The following is a 17458-nucleotide window of genomic DNA, read 5'->3' as shown; positions in this document are numbered from 1 at the left end:
GTGTCTCTTATGATTTTTTTATGAGTTGTTGGCTATGTGCACTTTGTTATCTAAAGGCCAGGCATTCATTCGTTGCGGTTATATCATTTCAATACAACATCTGAATGAAAATACCCTTTACCAAAAAAAATTTCAGGGTTTAGACTACAATGAACATCATGCCAGGAGCGGTTAAGGCCTACAATATAGATGGAAAACTGTCCTAGTCTAGGCACACTAAATCGTAGCTCAACATAAACAACAAGGAGATATTTCGCGGAAGATAAAACACACGAGGAGATAATGTATGCATGATATAAAAAAAGGGAGATAATGTACCACGTGAGGCGTGACTCACCCTTCCAATAAAAATGAAACCACTTTAGAGCTTAGCTTTCAACAATATAATGCCATCCACGTTCTGGCTGCAGTCTATACACAGAATGGAAGTCCGCACAGAAATAAACACATCACTTGTCATTACCTACTACGTGCATTACCAACATCAGGGGATCTGGACTGTAGTAGCAACCGTGTCAAAGAAAAATTTCAACCATGTTTACAATTTTTTTGTACAAGCAGGTAGTGTTTTGTCAAGGCTGGTCTAAGAAAAAAAAGGTGTAAACACATAAAAACTCACCTTCCTCTAACAAGCTAACATTCTTGGAACCGTTTCCTGTCGCGACAGAAAGGAGGCGACAGTTTTTCCGGATCCAAGGTGCCCGCCGAGGATTCAGCCGCTCCCCTTCCTCTCTGATTGTCGTCTTGGCGTTGCAAGGGGGAGGGAGCCCTAGTTTCTCATTCGGGCGTGTGTTGTAGTCCTAGGTTTCTATGTTTTCGAGTTTCCTTCGTTAGTGTCATGATGGGCCTGATGCCAATGGTGCTCATAGGAATAATTGTCTTTCCAGCCCGTGCTCCTGCTCGTCGGAGGTGTTGCTGGCGCCAACGAGAGGCTTGTGGAGTCCAAGCTGTTGGAGCAACTTCGATCTGGCATTGTGTCTTGGCGTGATGGCGGGGATGTGCTGCTCTTGGAGTGCGGCGATAAATGACTGCTACGGATTTGTGGAAGACGGTGGATGATCCGGTCATCTGTAGAAGGGTGGGTTGGTGTTGGCCCCGGATCCGGCGTTGAAGAGGCTCAGAGGGCTCCTCCGACCGATGTTCCTTATCGGGCTAGATCCAACCTTCCAGGGTTGGCGGCTATCGTGGTTCGTTAACATCGCAAAGTGTGGGCCAACTTTTGGTGCTCTCCTTCTCCGGCAGCGGCGAAGGTCGTGGGTGCTTGATAGTTGCAACAAGGGCGGTATGTAGCAATACAACCGCTTGTATCCTCCTTGTTTTCTGTTGCATGTATGTGTTTCACCTCTGTATCGTTACTATTATGAATATAAGTATTGTATGCCTACGGGTGTACATCTTCAAAAAGAAAAGAAAAAAGGCGTAAACAGTTGTGCTATTTTTTTGTTAAAAAGCTTTAAACAGTTTTTTTGAGTGGAATTTCTTTAAATAGTTTTTTTAGGGTTTTTTTAAAACAGTTGAGCAGCATGAAACAGAGCGAGTGAGCATGCAGTACAAAACTGTGTTTTCCTTTCTTTTTTTTTTTGAGGAACTTTTTTTTAAGGGGGAAACTAAGTTTTATTCATCAAAAACCACAAATTGTGGGATACATCTTGGATCAAGAGGTTGGCCAAACCAAACGTGGCGCCCCGGACCCAAAGAAAGCGATGACTTGGCTAGACTATGTGCCTCCATATTGGATGCACAAGACTCAAAAATGAAATTACATTGGAAAGAGTTTGCTAGTATTTTTATTTCGCTAATGACAGCTCCAGTGCTGCCCCTACATCCCTTATTGATATCACTGATAACTTGCTTGGAATCGGATGAAATCACAAAATTCTATAGTTGGAGATCTGCCGCCAGTGCCAAACCCTCTCGGCAAGCGATCGCTTCCAGAGCTTCAGGGTCGTCCAGACCTGCAATCACCAGGGATGAGCTGCCAAGATACACGCCGGATTCGTCTCTGCAGACCGCCGCTGCTGTCCCCCTACTACCCTTGCGGACACCAGCATCCACATTAATCTTTGCATGGCCTTGAGGAGGAGCTATCGGCCTTCCGCTCCTGATCGCTACACCAGCACCAGTCACCTGGGGTGGTTTGACCTTCAGCATATCTAGTTCGTCAATAAATCTGGTGATGAAACTGTGTGTAGAGTGAGGACTTTGAAAGATCCCTTCATGAATCGCCTTCCGTCTCGCTGCCCAGATTGCCCAAAGCGTAACCGAGAGCTTCACAAAGAGCTCATGTGACATTGACTCCATCAAAGTGAACAGCCATTGTTTGGCGTTTGGTTCGGTTGTAGCTGCAAGATTTTCAGTGAGCTCCACATCCATCAGTGACCAGATGCATCTGGACATTGAGCACTCTATTAGGGAGTGCCTCCATGAATCGTGAGCACCACAGATGCCGCAAGCACTTGAGCCACTCATATGTCTGTGTGCCCTCACATCGTTGGTAGGGATTGAGTGTTTGGACAATCGCTAGAGAAACATCCTCACCTTGCCCGGCACTTGAGTTTGCCAAAGTTTCTTCCAGGCTCCCTCCTCTCTGGACGTGCTAGAAGGTCCCGCCATGCCTCTCTTCTAGCTCTTGTCGCCACCAGCATACGGTAGGCTGATTTAACAGAGAAATTTCCATTCTTTTTGTAATGCCAGCTCCAGAAATCCGGAACATTCATGGTGCACAGCGGAATTGCCATTATTACCCGAACGTCCATTGGCATAAAAACTTCCGACACCCTCTGTCTGTCCCATTGGGCTGACGTGGCATCTATGAGCTCTGAGACAAGTTCCGGATGGGTTCTGTGAGATGCACCCATACGGTCTCATCATTTCCTCGCGTGGCAGCCAGTTTTCTTCCCAGATTCTTGTCGTTCCCCCATTGCCTATTCTTTTGATCAAACCCAGCTTAAGGGTATCCCGCCCCTCGATCAAGCTCCTCCATATTTGGCTTGGGTGATTCCCCAAATTAGCATCAAGAACCGAAGTGTTTGGGTAGTAGATGCTTTTCAGTAGACGAGCACTTAGGGAGTCAGGGAATTGCAGCAGACGCCATGCCTGCTTGGCCAGCATAGCCATATTGAAAAGTTTGAAATCCTTAAACCCCAAACCCCCCATACCTTTGGGTTGTGTCATAGTCTTCCAGGAGACCCAGTGTGGCTTGCGCTTACCATCTTTACTTCCCCACCAGAATGTCCTGATAAGCATATTGAGATGCTCACATAAACCCCGTGGAAGCTTAAAGCACGACATTGAGAAAACCGGGACCGCCTGTGTCACAGACTTTACAAGTATCTCCTTTCCTGCTGAAGACATAGTATTTTCAATCCAACCTTGAACTTTGGCCCATAGACGATCCTTTAGGTACTTGAAGGCTCCATTCTTTGAGCTCCCCACATCAGATGGCATCCCCAAGTATTTTTCATTTAGAGTCTCATTCGATACACCCAATAGATTCTTGATCTCCAGCCTTAAGGTTTCAGGGACCCCCTTGCTGAAAAAGATAGAAGATTTACTATGGTTAAGTAGTTGGCCCGTAGCCTGGCAATACATGTCCAGCACTAGGTTCACCTAAGTAGCGGCCATACCATTAGCCTTAAAAAACAGCAGGCTGTCATCTGCGAATAACAAGTGGTTAACTGATGGCGCCGACGGTGCCACCTGCAGGCCACTCAAATTTGATGACTCGTCTCTAGATTTTAGGAGGCATGAAAGGCCCTCTGCTGCTATTAAGAATAGGTATGGGGATATTGGGTCCCCTTGTCTGATTCCCCGTGTAGGAGTAAATTCCTCAAGCTTCTTACCGTTAAACTGGACAGAGAACTTCACTGTTGTTACCAGGCCCATGACGATATTTATCCATCTTTATGTGAAGCCTAGTTTCACCATAATTACCCTGAGATATTCCCACTCAACCCTATCATAGGCTTTCGCCATGTCAAGTTTCAAAGCGCAAGACTGGTGCTTTTTTGCTTTATTTCTCTTCATGAAATGTAGACATTCATACGCCGTGATGATGTTGTCTGTAATCAGTCTCCCTGGCACAAAGGTTGACTACTCTTAGGAAATTATATCCGAAAGTACTAACTTGAGCCGATTTGAGATCACCTTAGAGGCAATTTTATATAAAACGTTGCACAAACTTATCGGCCGGAACTGAGTTAGCAATGTAGGATTTTTTACCTTTGGGATCAATACTAGGATTGTATCATTAATGCTGGCTGCTGACTCATTACCTTCAACAATCCTCAAAACTGCTCTTGTGACATCATCTCCGCAAATCCCCCAATGGCGCTGGAAAAAGTGTGCTGGGAACCCATCCGGGCCGGGCGACTTCGTAGGAAACATCTGAAAAAGAGCCGTCTTGACTTCCTTGTCAGTATAAGGGGCATTAAGAATCTCATTCATACCCTGAGTCACCTTGCGCGGTACCGTCGAAATCACTTGGTCCATGTTCTGTACACCTTCAGAGGTGTATAGCGTTTTATAAAAGGAAGTCGTTAAGGCTTTCATCTCTAGTATATCTTCTGTCAGCTGGCCATCTTCCCTCTGGAGTGCTTTTATCTTGTTCTTCCTCCTTCGACGACTGGCTCTAAGGTGAAAGAAATAAGTGTTTTTATCCCCGTGCATTAGCCACTCTAATCTAGCTCTTTGGCACCACAAAATCTCTTCACGATGATATAATTCAACCAGTGTTTCAGTTATTTTTAATTCCTCATGATTGGGGCCGGATCTTCCTGGGGCTGCGCGCATCTCCTGTAGCCTGCGGAGCAGTCCCGCAATCTGCAGCCGCACATTCCCGAAATGATTGTGATCCCACTGAGACAGGTCGCCTGAGACACGCGTCAACTTTTGCCAAACTGAGTCCACCGAATCCCTTGCTGCTGCTGTCCCCATCCGGACGCAATTACTGCTGCATGCGAATCATCTCTCTCCCAGCAGAGCTCGTACTTAAATGGTCTCGGTCCGCGTGCACATGCATGCACGTCGCGGAAACTAAGTAGCAATGGGACGTGATCGGAAGTGGTAGCTATTTTATGTTCCACTGTTGCATCTGGGAAAGCCATCAACCACTCCGGATTTGCTACCCCTCTGTCCAGCCGGACTCTGGTGTACGTTCCACCTGTCACCATTCGCTCAAAAGTCCACTTGTTTCCTCTGTACCCCAAATCAGTAAGGCCACAAGTATCAAGAGCATCACGAAACAAATCCATCTGTGCTTGGCTTCTGGCTCCCACTCCATCATGTTCATGTGCATGTAAAACCTCGTTGAAATCTCCCATAACCACCCATGGCAGATTATGTGCTCCCACAATTCTGGTCAGCATGTTCCAAGTTTTGTATCGTTCATTTACCTGTGCCTCACTATAAACAAACGTAACTCTAGTTTTGACGTCCACCATCTCTTCAACGGATACATCGATGTGATACTCAGAGTAACCAAGAATTTCTAGCTTTATTTCCTCATTCCAAAAGATACATAGTCCTCCACTCCTACCCGAACCGCTCACTGCGAAATTTTTACTATAACCTAGTGTCCCTGCTAAATTCTCTACTCGAGAGCCCTCTAACTGTGTTTCAACAATACAAGCTATAGAGGGGGCAAATTGCCTCGTGAGATCACGAAGCTCTCGAACTGTCGCGGGTTTGCCAGCCCCGCGGCAGTTCCAACACAGGAGACTCATTGCGCCTGGCGCGACCCCACTTGGGGGCCCGCCAAACGCGCATCAGGGTTCTTGGTAGGAGCTGAACTCTTTGGTGTAGACGTCTCGTTTGCACTTGAGCTGGGTTTGGTCCTCTTCGACTCCTGTTTCGAGGAGGGACTTACTGGCACTTTCGGTGGTGGAAGCATTGGGGCTTTGTTCGTCGTGACAGGTGTAGGGGGAAGCTGTGGTTTATGAATAGGCTGCACCAGAGCCCCCCTCTTCCTGTTTTGATCAGCATCTTCCATCATGACATCACGTTCGTGATCCTCTTCTTCCATGTTATCTCCCAATTCCATACTGTTATATTGGGTGGCGCCACGGCCCCGACCACCACTAGAGCGACCTCGGCCCCTTCCACTCCGGTTTCCTCTGCTTTTGCCAGGGCCTTGACCAGGTCCTTTGAACCATGAAGCTTTCAGGTCCTTGAAGACCAGCGCATTCTGTGGCCATACGCCGTCTCCACACTCCTTGAAAAGATGCCCTAAATAGCCACATACCGCACACCAGTCCGGCAGCCTTTCAAATTTTACCCTGAAGATTACACGCTGCATACCTTCCTTCTTCTTGATCACCAGTGAAACGGCATTCTTCAAGGGTTTAGTCACGTCAATCCTCACGCGAACGCGTGCAAAATTCCCTTCAAAGTCCTGAGATTTTGGTTCGGCGTATATGAATTCTCCCACCGTGGCTGAGAGCGCTTTGATCTTTGGATAAAATCCATCGGGCAGGTCATGGATTTGCATCCATATTTCTATTTTTGTGAGATCAATCAGGGAGGGCTTTGTGAAACCATCATAAGGAGTAATGACCACCGCTTTTCCCTTGAACGTCCAAGGGCCATCTTGCATTACCCGTTCCCAGTCGCCTAGGCACAAGAATTGCAGCGTGTACAGATTGTCTTCCAGCGGTCTGATTTTCACCTCCTTGGCCAGATCCCAAGCAACCCTCATGTTCTTGAAAAACCAATATTGGCTGTACGTTTTCTTTGTATGAACCCTAGCAAGGGCCATCCATCTGGTTGATTCTTCAGGGAGTTCCTCCTCCTCAACCACGACATCTTGCAAGTCTCCTTCCTTCAATCCGAGCTCCGCCATCATTGCTTCCAGATCAGCATCTGCCACGCCCGTGGGCGCGCCGTCCTCCTTAGATCTCTTGCCTGAAGAAGCTGGTTCCGCAGGCGGTATTGTCCCCATCACTTCCTCCGATCCCGCCATCGTCGAGGCCCACGAGCCCCAGATCACCGGCGAGGGGAGGGAGGCAGCGTAGATCAGGTTCTCTACGGTGGGGGGTGAAGAAATCGCCGCCGCCGCCGAGAGGAAGCAAAACCCTAACAAGAGGGGAGTCTAGATAGCTTGTTTGGAGACGACGTTTTTTTGAGGAACTGCGTTTTCCTGAGAGCTGCGTGGAATGTCAGGCCCGTAACCCTGGCTGGATTGGGCCGAGCTGAGCCGAATCACCAAAGAAAGCCCTTGGGCCCTGGTCCAGGTGCCGCTGCGCGTTAGGATTGCCTAAAAAAAACTGCGCGAGAGGAAGGAAGGAGGTTTGTCGACAGGAGCAGAACGGCGGGGTACGGAGACGCCGCATCTCCGACGGGAGGAGGAGAAATATTGGCGCAACCTTCTTCCTCCCCCCCCCCCCCCCCCCCCCCCCCCCCCCCTCCCGGCCTCACATTTGGAGCCAGTACGGGCTCACGACGGGCGGCAGATATGGACGGGGAGCTGGCCAAGACGGGCCGCCACGCCACGCCGTCCGGGCGGAGCGCGGGAGCGAGAGCTTCTCAAAGGTGCGTGCTCTACATGCCAATTGAGCCATACAACCTATGCCCTTTGGCCTTTGTTACGGGATCTCGAGGCGGGGTGTCCTCGGTTGGTGCCCATGAGCAGTGAGCTAGAGTGGGCACAAGGTGTTTGTGAAAATGCTAGTGGCATATTTTACAATTTTTCACAAACCAGTTTATCCTTTCAAGTTTGAAAGGAATCTTTAAGGTGCTTCTGTGCTCCTCTAAAAGCTTATTTCAACATATTTCAAAGAGTAGCACTACGTAGTTGATCAATGTCTCGTTCAAGTGGCGTGTGGTATTTATCGAAAACCCAAAAAAGAGGCGACACATAACCTTGGTATTGATAAGGGTTCACATTCTCCTACATAAGTTTCTCATTTCTGGACCGATGGCACTTGCTTAGTTAAGGGTTATATTGTATACTTTAAGCATTCTGGATCAGTGCTACAGAATGTCTTTTCTTCTAGGTAAGCATTGTGTATATTTTGATGCAATAAAGTGACGTATCAGATAACTTTCACTTTTTCTTACTTCCATACTTGTACTTAAAAAAAGTTCCATAGTAACCAAGACACAAATTGCATGCAAAATTAAGAAATACAGAGTCCTACTAAGGATACCAAAAAAAAAAGCTTAACTTGCCTTCTTTTGTGCATACAAAATTCTTGGTGAGAAGGGTCTTTAATAAGAACATTTCGACCTCTCCCATTTTGCCGTGGGAGCTACTGGAGTTGAAATACATTATCTATATTAAAACAAAGCTTCTTGTTCTTCAATACAAATACCAGTTTCTTATCCGGTATACAGTTGTAAAAAGTGCCTAAAAATATGCAGAAATTGGACTGCTAGGTGCTAGCGTCCCTCCAGTACTGTAATGCTCATGTTATTTGCAGACTTCGCAGTATTTTCTGCTGCTCCATCAGTACCATAGTTATCTTCTGCAAAATACATGGGCTCTTTTGGAGTTGGAAGGGATATATCTCCATTTTCCAGGAAGGACACGATTGATGACACTAGTGGCCGCGCATTTGGTCTGCCTTGAACACATAAGAGTCCGATATGGATGCACCGTGAAGTTTCATTAAGTGAGCAGCTCCCCACAATTGACGAGTCAACAAAATCCTGTGTGTTCCCATCCTTCCATAAGCTCCATGCCTGCATCCATTCTTTACCCTTTCAAGATGCATATATTTTCTATACTTGCAGAAATTCGAACATGTCATTTTACTTACATAGGCTATAATGCTGCTGAAGTCTGCTTTTAGGTGCACAGAGCTGATCTTTGAGCCACTCACAATCTCCAGTAGTAAAACTCCAAAGCTATATACATCAGACTTGACAGAAAACACTCCTTTCAAAACATATTCAGGGGACATGTAACCGCTGTTTGAACACAGAACAAAATTTTGGTCAAGCACAAGAATAATGCATAAAGATAATTCATGCAGTATATCTCTTACTATGTGCCAACGACACGGTTGGTATTTTCTTGCTGCTGATTGCCACCAAATATCCTTGCCATACCAAAATCAGATATCTTAGGGCTCATTTCGGCATCTAATAATATGTTGCTTGCTTTGAGATCCCTGTGAATTATCTTCAGCCTTGAATCTTGATGAAGATAAAGAAGTCCTCTAGCTACCCCTTTGATTATCTCGAATCTCATCGGCCAATCAAGCATTGATTTTCTTGTGGCATCTGCTACCATAGCATCAATTGAGGGATAATATCAGCCATTCTGGTTGATTTCATTACTTACTGAAATTTGTCAAGACGTAAGCAGAACATACCGAAAAGCATGGCGTCTAGACTCTTGTTAGGTAAATATTCATATATCAATAGTTTCTCATCTCCATGGATGCAGAAACCTAGAAGTCTAACCAAGTTTTGGTGCTGCAACTTCGCAATGAGTATTACTTCATTTCTGAACTCCATTACCCCCTGGCCAGAACCCTTACTAAGCCTTTTCACAGCAATTTTTGTACCATCTTCTAATGTCCCCTGAGCACTTGATACTTTTAGTTCAAACAAGAGGGAAACACAGTTATGTTGCTCTATAAGAGAAAATTTCATGTTACCTTGTAAACATTGCCAAAACCTCCATGTCCAAGCATGTTGGAGTTAGAGAAATTGTTTGTTGCAAGTACAATTTCTTTGAAGCTTATAAAAGGATACTTTAAGTTTCCATCGTGAAGTTCAACAGAAGTGCTCGAAGTTCCTGACATCACCTTCTTCAAATTTTTCTTGTTTTTTTGTTTGCCTACCAGGAACATTGATTGCAAACATTATAATAAAGGGACATAGCACATAGAAATATGGAATAACATTGCCCTGCGCAAACATGCTTGGGGGAAATATACGAGAAAAATATGGAACTGTGTTCTACCTCCCAAGTTGCAGATCCAAACAAGCCACACACATATGACTATGAGCAAACTTGACACGACTGGCAGTGTAATTTTTAAAACAATGCTCTTCCGCTTTTTATCTGCCAAAATTCAATCTGTAAGCAAACATAATTTAAAGATTTGCTAAATAGTTAGTTTCACAAGCCAAATATTTCTTACAAGTATGAACTACATGCACATTGTTTCAATTCTCAAGCAATCTATTTCTCACATGAACAATTGCATCACGAGTATGGTAACATTTGGGACATACAAAATGTCTGCCTGATACTTAACACTAAACGCACACAACATGTTTTGTTGAACTGGATGGAGTGGTTGTCATGCCCTATTCTTTTATACACTATAATCAGATGGCATATACAACTTATGCCAGAACGCGAAGGTTTCCTTTTATAGGTATGTATAGAAATGGATTCTATGAACTATTACGAGCAACTACATTTTCTATTAATAGGAAATATACCCTCTGTTCCTAAATATAAGACATTTTGGCAGTTTAAATTGAACTGCCACAACGTCTTATATTTATAAACAGAGGTAGTAGATTGTACACCAAATTCAAGTCCAATGAAATAGGACTCGAACCAGGGTTGTGGGACTGTACACTGACTCTCCCGCCAATATGAGCTAGGCTCACTTCCTATACATTGGCTGAGATTGGATATATATATACACTCTGTAATAACTGTGTTGGCGGCTGGCAAAATGTTTCTGGACACCTCAATGTTTGAAACATGTATTAGAAGCTGTTCATTAATAAATGTTTCAGATGGAAGTGCTTTACATGCTAACTAACTTTATAAACATTATCTGGAATATTGTGAACCACTGCATGCTCATATTTTCATGCTGCATCCAGTGGCTCCTAATCTGCACCCTCCAATTGAATAAGCTATTGTCTTTTTGTATAAAAAAGATTGTAGTGATTCACACACTGCATATATGTTACACCAAACTGTTCTATCATAATGGCATTATAAAGTCTTTACCCTCTAATATTTGCCCGCCACTACTAACTTAAACCTATCTTGTACTCACATTGTACATATAACTCTAGAGGATATTACTGGAGCTCCACTGGGCCCGGAAATAGAGGAGTATATCTAACAGCACAAGCAGAGAAACAGAAACAGTAAACTGTACCACTCAATCCATTAACCCGGATATAGAGGGTTTCCCCTTGTCCAATGAGCTTCTCCATGTCGATCAAATCTCTGGTCCATAATAGGCACCTAGTTTCATCCCCATTGATAGCATCAATGCTCATATTGGTGTAAGTAAAGGCCGTGCAGGAGCAGTTGCTGGTGCATTCTGCTATGCATTCATCTAAGCTTCTATTCTTGACATACAAGAACTGGCTGGGAATCTTCATGGTTGACATATTTAAGAAGCCATCCCCTTGACCACATGTAATTGCTTCCATTCGGTGACATCCCTGTGAAAACCTGCTGGCCGTCCAGTCTTGTTTGTTGTTTGGCTCAAAGCCATCAAGACACTTGCATGTCACAATAGGCTGCGTGTTGTCGCAGTAACCAAATGGACCACAATAACCAAATTTGTTGCATTCGTGGTTAGGTCCTGACCACAGGTCAGTCCATTTGGACATGTTGCTATTCCAGACTCGTGTTTTTATCTTACCTGAGTAGTCAATCTTCATTTGCACTAATGCGACACTTGGTGGCGGCAGTCCAAAGGAAGCGTAGACCTCATCATCAATAGTAAGCAGTCTATAGTAAATTGTGGACTTGATACTCTCGACATACTGTCCAATTACCAAATTGTTGTTCCATATTGAACCTCGCAGGTATGGGGTTGAGCCATTCCATATAAAACGCTGTCGAAACTCATCAGGGTCTGCACCAGATGAGAAGTTGCCTGGGGACGGGTCTTGGGGGCTTCTCCAAGAGATGAGCCGTTTTAGTGCATGCGTCTTGTGGGTGATCGTGAGGTTCATACCTGGAAGGAGAGTGTCGGTCGGGTAATCAAAGCTTTGCCATAAGATGGTGCCATGTGATGACTGAAGGATAAAATTCCCATTGTTATCAAGCATGGCTTTTCCACCAGTTGCCTCTGAAGATGAATTTCATGCAGCGCTGATGTTTGTCGTCCAGAGAAGCGTACCTTTGGTGTCTGACAAGGCGAGATTGGATCCGCTTGTGAACGCGAGTGTTGCAGAAGAAGGATCAGTTATGGGCATAGCACGGTTGGCAACCCACACAAAGTTGTCTTCGGGTATGTTCTTGTACCATATGCCGACGTAGTAATGTTTTGTGCTGGAGCTGGACAGGGAGAAGAATCCCAGGGCAAAAGTGCCGTCATCGGAGGTGATGGTGCTTCCAACAGAAAGCGGCTTGTCGGGAAGAAGGCGGCTGCCGGATGATGCACAGAACGGGAATAACCAAAATGACCAACAAACAAGCCAGATGATTGTGTGTAGGGGAAGGGGATCCATTGCTGTAGTGAACTATAGAACTGGGATATGGAAGCAAAGAAGTGGATGAGTTGCCTTGGACAGTGCACATCAGAACTGAGGCAGAGCCAGTCAATCATTTTATTTGCGCTCCTTTTTCCACAGGAAGCTACTGGGAAAGTGGGAATCTTGGAAGTAGTCAAAGAGAGATGTTTCTAGGAAGTTTGAAAATGTTGGGTTGGTTGCTATCATCTGGACTATCATGGACTACCTTTCTCAGCAAACAGAATAGCCATTTACTTTTCTTTTCGGTGTGACTGCTGGTTTTGTTGTTTGAATGTGCTGATCACTACAATTTTACTTGGAATAAACCCCTTGTCGGTTTTGATATGTTACCTTAGATGTTTTTTGAAAGAAACTTATCTTTTGTGCGTATACATATGAGATCATGGGTCTTTACGTCAGACATCAGTGGTGCAGGAAATTCTGTGGTCTTTCCTTTGGACTTGCTTTACCTAATGTTTGACCATGTGAGTTATAACTGGATAAGTTAAAAACATGGACATATCACCTCATAAAGAAGCGCATTTTCTGTTCTTTCGGGCTTCAGAAGAACACCATTGGACCCTGACCGAATGTACAAAGGAACCATGTGCTTGTTGCTTAAAAATTACATTAGGATGTGAGGTCAAACACTATGGGTGGAATAACGTATATAACCCTGTTCCCTGCGATTATATGATTTGCCAGCTACGCGATTGAGTGTGCAGTCCTGCCCGCATTTGCGCCCCTGGCTTTGCAAGGAAAATGTAATTTTTAGCTGTCGTGTGCAACTGCATATCTGTAAAGAGCGTATCACCTGTTTAGTGTCTACTCATGCTACTCATTATGTTACTGCAGATATTCACGGTGCATTTCTTCCATTGTAAATGTATTACTAATGGAGGTGAAAGCTCGACCATATACTCATTGAGATGGCAAGGCTGGAGAAGCTCTATAAAATGCACACATGTATAGGGGGGTGGGGCATAAATACTAATTTTGAGCTGTACTAAGGGGGTTACTACTGGAGCTCCACTGGACCCGCAAAATAGAGGCTATATCTACTAGCGCAAGCAGAGAAACAGAAACAGAAACAGTAAACTGTACCACTGAATCCATTAACCCGGATGTAGAGGTTTTCCCCTTCTCCCATGAGCTTCTCTGTGTCAATCAAATCTCCAATCCATAATAGGCACCTAGTTTCATCCCCATTGATAACCTTGGTGCTCATATTGGCGTAAGCATACGCCGTGCAGGAGCAGTTGCTGGTGCAATCTGCTATGCAGTCATCTAAGCTTCTATTCTTGACATGCACAAACTGATCGGGAACCTTCATGCTTGACATATTTAAGAAGCCATCCCCTTGACCACATCGTAGTGCTTCCATCCGGTGGCATCCCTGTGAAAACCTGCGGGCCGTCCAGTCCTGTTTGTTGTTTGGCTCAAAGCCATCAAGACACTTGCATGTCACAATAGGCTGTGTGTTGTCACAGTAACCAAATGGACCACAGTAACCATATTTGTTGCATTCCTGGTTAGGTTCTGACTGCAGGTCAGTCCATTTGGACACGTTGCTATTCCAGGTTCGTATCTTCATCTTGCCGGAGCAGTCCATCTTCACTAGCACTAATGAGGAGACACTTGGTGCTGGTACTCCAAAGGAAATGTAGACCTCATCATCAACAGTTTGCAGTGTAAAGTAAATTGTGGACTTTATACTCCCGATATACTGCCCGACTACCAAAAAGTTATTCCATACTGGACTTCGCCTGTATGGTGTTGAGCCATTCCATACAAAACGCTGCAGAAACTCATCAGGGTGTGCACCATATGTGAAGTTGCCTGGGGATGGGTCTTGGGGGTTTCTCCAAGAGATGAGCTGTTGTAGTGCATGCGTCTTGTGGGTGATCCTGAAGTTCATACCTGGAAGGAGAGTGTCGGTCGGGTAATCGAAGCTTTGCCATAAGATGATGCCCTGTGACCGAAGGATAAAATTCCCATTGTTATAAAGTGTGGCTTTTCCAGCAGTTGCCTCTGATGATGAATTTCCTGCAGCGCTGATGTTTGTCGTCCATAGAAGCTGGCCGTTGGTGTCTGACAAGGCGAGATCAGATCCGTTTGTGAAGGCAAGTGTTGCAGAAGAAGGATCAGTGACCGGCATAGCACGGTTGGCAACCCACACAACGTTGTCTTCGGGTATGTTCTTGTACCATATGCCGATGTAGTACTGTTTTGTGCCAGAGCTGGAGGGGGAGAAGAATCCCAGGGCAAAAGTGCCGTCGTTGGAGGTGATGGTGCTACCAGCAGAAAGTGGCTTGCCGGGAAGAAGATGTCTGCTGGATGATGCACATAATGGCAATAGGGAAAATGACCAACAAACAAGGCAGATGACTGTGTGTATGGGAATGGTGGGATCCATTGCTGTAACGAACTATGGAACTGGGATATGGAAGCAAATAAGTGGATGAGTTGCCTTGGGCAAGGTAGATTAGAACTCCGGGAAGAAGCAGAGTCAGTCAAGCATTTTACTTGTGGTCCTTTTCCCATAGGAAGTTTCTGGGAGTCTTTGAAGCAGTCAAGGATAGATATTTCTAGGAAGCTTGAAATGCTGGTTTGTGGTTGTTATCATCTGGGCCATGATAGACTAGCCTTTCTCAATAATGAGATTAGCCATCTACCTTTCTTTTAGATGTGACTGCTGGGTTTTCTTCTTTGAATGTGCTGATTACTACAGGTTTAGTTGGATTCCATGTTTTTATGAACTGAACAAACTCATATGTTTATGAACAGAACAAACTCATATAATTCTAGTTGTTTCAATTTTGGTATTTTTACCTTGGATGTTTTTTTTTGAAATGAACCAATCTTTTGTGCATATACATATGAGATTGTAGGTAAATGTGAACATCAGTAGTGCAGAAAATTCCATGGTCTTCCCATTGGACATGCATCACCTATTGTTTGACCATGTAACTGGAGAAGCTAAAAACATGGACAGATCAGCTCATTAGGAAGCACACATCTTATTTTCTTTTGGGTTTCAGAAGAACACCATTAGGCCCTGACTAGATTTAGAAAGGGACCTTGTTGCTTAAAAATGTGAGGTCAAACTCTCTGGGCACTCGTTCTGGTCTCTGCAATTATAGGAGTTTGCTAGCTATGCATTTCAGCTTGCAGTCGTGCCCACGTTTGCGCCCCCAGCTTTGCAAGAAAACGGATTTTTTAGCTGTCTGAATAGTGTTTAGTGTCTCCTCATTTATCTGAAAAGAGTGTATCACCTGAAAAGGATTTTTTTAGCTGTCTATGCATTTATGTTATTGCAGATGCTCACACTGCATATCTTTCATCATAAAGGTATAACTCAGAAATGATTTTTGCGCTGGAGGAGGTGATAGCACAACCACCTACTCGCTAAGATGACAAGGCTGCGTCAGGACCCAAGTATGTGTTCTCTGAAGAATTCAACACTGCATCGTCGATTCAGTTAAGTTTGAACGAGACAACTCTGATGCTTCTCCTGTCCCCGTACCGCTTCGCTAGTTATGAAGACTCAGATGGCGTCCGATCAGCACCTAACGGCTGCGAGAGCGTCCTGTGTCGCTGTTGGCTTTCCGGCGAGCCTTCAGAGAGCCAACTACTCCATTTTGCTTTTCCTTCTTTTTCCTCCAAGTTGTAAGGCTATAAAGTCATTTCAGTTATTGTTTCTGAATCTTGATCTTCAGACCAACTCGGGTCTGACAGGCTGGAGCAACTCTGTATTTCCATGCATGGGTAGCACTGCAGCAACTCAGAGATCTATTATTTACAGAGTTGTTTCAGTGGATATTCTTATGCTCAGACTGATCAGGACATCAATCTGCAAGTGATTATCTGACGTTGTTTTGCTGAGGCATATGAGTGTAGATAGCATCGTTGTTCTAACAATACACATGTATTTATGTGTGGCAGATAGTTGACTTCAGTTTGCAGAGAAGTTGGAAGCCGACTTCAGGACTTACATAGCATGTGGCATAGCTGACTCTCTAGCTGCAGTGATTGTTCTTGGCAAGGGGCATGAGTTTACTGCTGACCGGTAAGTCGTTTTGTACCCCTTGTGTACTCAGTGTAGGATCTTCCAAATTATGCATGTGTTCAACATTGTTGTATACTATATTTTGTATATGAAAATTTACAGAGAGTAAATACTCTCCGTAGCTCGTGCTTTGTGTCCCCTTTCTCGTAGTCACCTTCGATTCCGGTGACGGCACAAGGTGCGGCAGCTGGTGCTTGCGGCGACGCTGCTGGGGCCAGTGGGTGGAGTGGCACGGTCGCCGACGGAGAAGCAGCGACATCCGCAGCGGCTGGCGCAAAGTCTTCGAGGTGATGAACGACATTGCTGGTCTGAACTTCTGTATTAGCCGAAGCATCAAGTAACAACTGTCATCTGTTCTAGGCAATTAATTACGATATATGTTCAGCAGATTACCGGAGTTCAGTATCCTCTGCTGCCAGTAAAATTTCCGATGAATTCCTGCGGACTGCTTTGAAATTTCACTTGAATTTGGGACCTGTTTCGGTGTGAAATTTAACAAAATATAATCTACTTAATGCAGGAAATTTCATGGGCCTCAGTTTTTTACTAGCTTCAGTGTTGAGTATAACAGCTCGTGCTACAGTAAAAGAGTTCAGAGTATAGAGGTGACAAAACTACAACTCTGAAACCTGACATCAGCAGAAGAGTTCAGAGTATAGAGGTGACAAAACTACAACTCTGAAACCTGACATCATATCTCTCTGAACCCAGCTGTTTCAACTTAACCTAATGCATGATCTATCAAGTTGTAATATTCAAAACTCAAAAGAAACCAAGTCGTGTTTCTAGTCGTGCTTTGAGAACACTGCAACGCCTCGGCTGTTTCTGATCCTCAACCCAAAGGAGGACGTAGAACGCTCGTCCCACGAGCACACCAGGCCTTCCCTGGATGCCGGTTTCCAATTTTCCAACTTGGATGTGAATTCGGTAGGACCACTCACTGGTCGCTGATGAGTATACAGACGCATACACATACCCTAGACTGTCGCCATCCACGTA

At 44.9% G+C, this 17458-nt stretch overlaps 1 protein-coding gene and 1 long non-coding RNA gene across 3 annotated transcripts; one reads left to right on the top strand and one right to left on the bottom strand.

Moving 5' to 3' along the window:
* Window positions 1-7288: 7288 nt before the first annotated feature.
* Window positions 7289-16261, top strand: LOC109748856 (uncharacterized). The gene is made up of 3 exons (XR_012188249.1): window positions 7289-7527; window positions 15742-15828; window positions 15928-16261. It is a non-coding gene; the product is annotated as an uncharacterized lncRNA (long non-coding RNA).
* Window positions 8140-15012, bottom strand: LOC109748855 (G-type lectin S-receptor-like serine/threonine-protein kinase B120). 2 transcript variants are annotated; one of them, XM_045230160.2, is made up of 8 exons: window positions 12057-12615; window positions 11079-11891; window positions 9911-10012; window positions 9603-9784; window positions 9315-9525; window positions 8985-9222; window positions 8757-8907; window positions 8140-8679 (listed from the first exon to the last, which is right to left on the bottom strand). In XM_045230160.2, the coding sequence occupies exons 1-8, from the start codon at window positions 12385-12387 to the stop codon at window positions 8377-8379; spliced, it is 2331 nt and encodes a 776-aa protein (XP_045086095.1). In that variant the 5' UTR covers window positions 12388-12615; the 3' UTR covers window positions 8140-8376. The 2 variants fall into 2 exon arrangements, with proteins under 2 accessions (XP_045086095.1, XP_020163465.1); XM_020307876.4 differs by lacking the exons at window positions 11079-11891; window positions 12057-12615 and adding an exon at window positions 13495-15012.
* Window positions 16262-17458: the final 1197 nt, after the last annotated feature.

This window comes from Aegilops tauschii, chromosome 6 (assembly GCF_002575655.3).
Source record: "Aegilops tauschii subsp. strangulata cultivar AL8/78 chromosome 6, Aet v6.0, whole genome shotgun sequence".
Taxonomy (NCBI): Eukaryota; Viridiplantae; Streptophyta; class Magnoliopsida; order Poales; family Poaceae; genus Aegilops; species Aegilops tauschii.
This window is presented reverse-complemented; position numbering and strand designations above follow the sequence as displayed.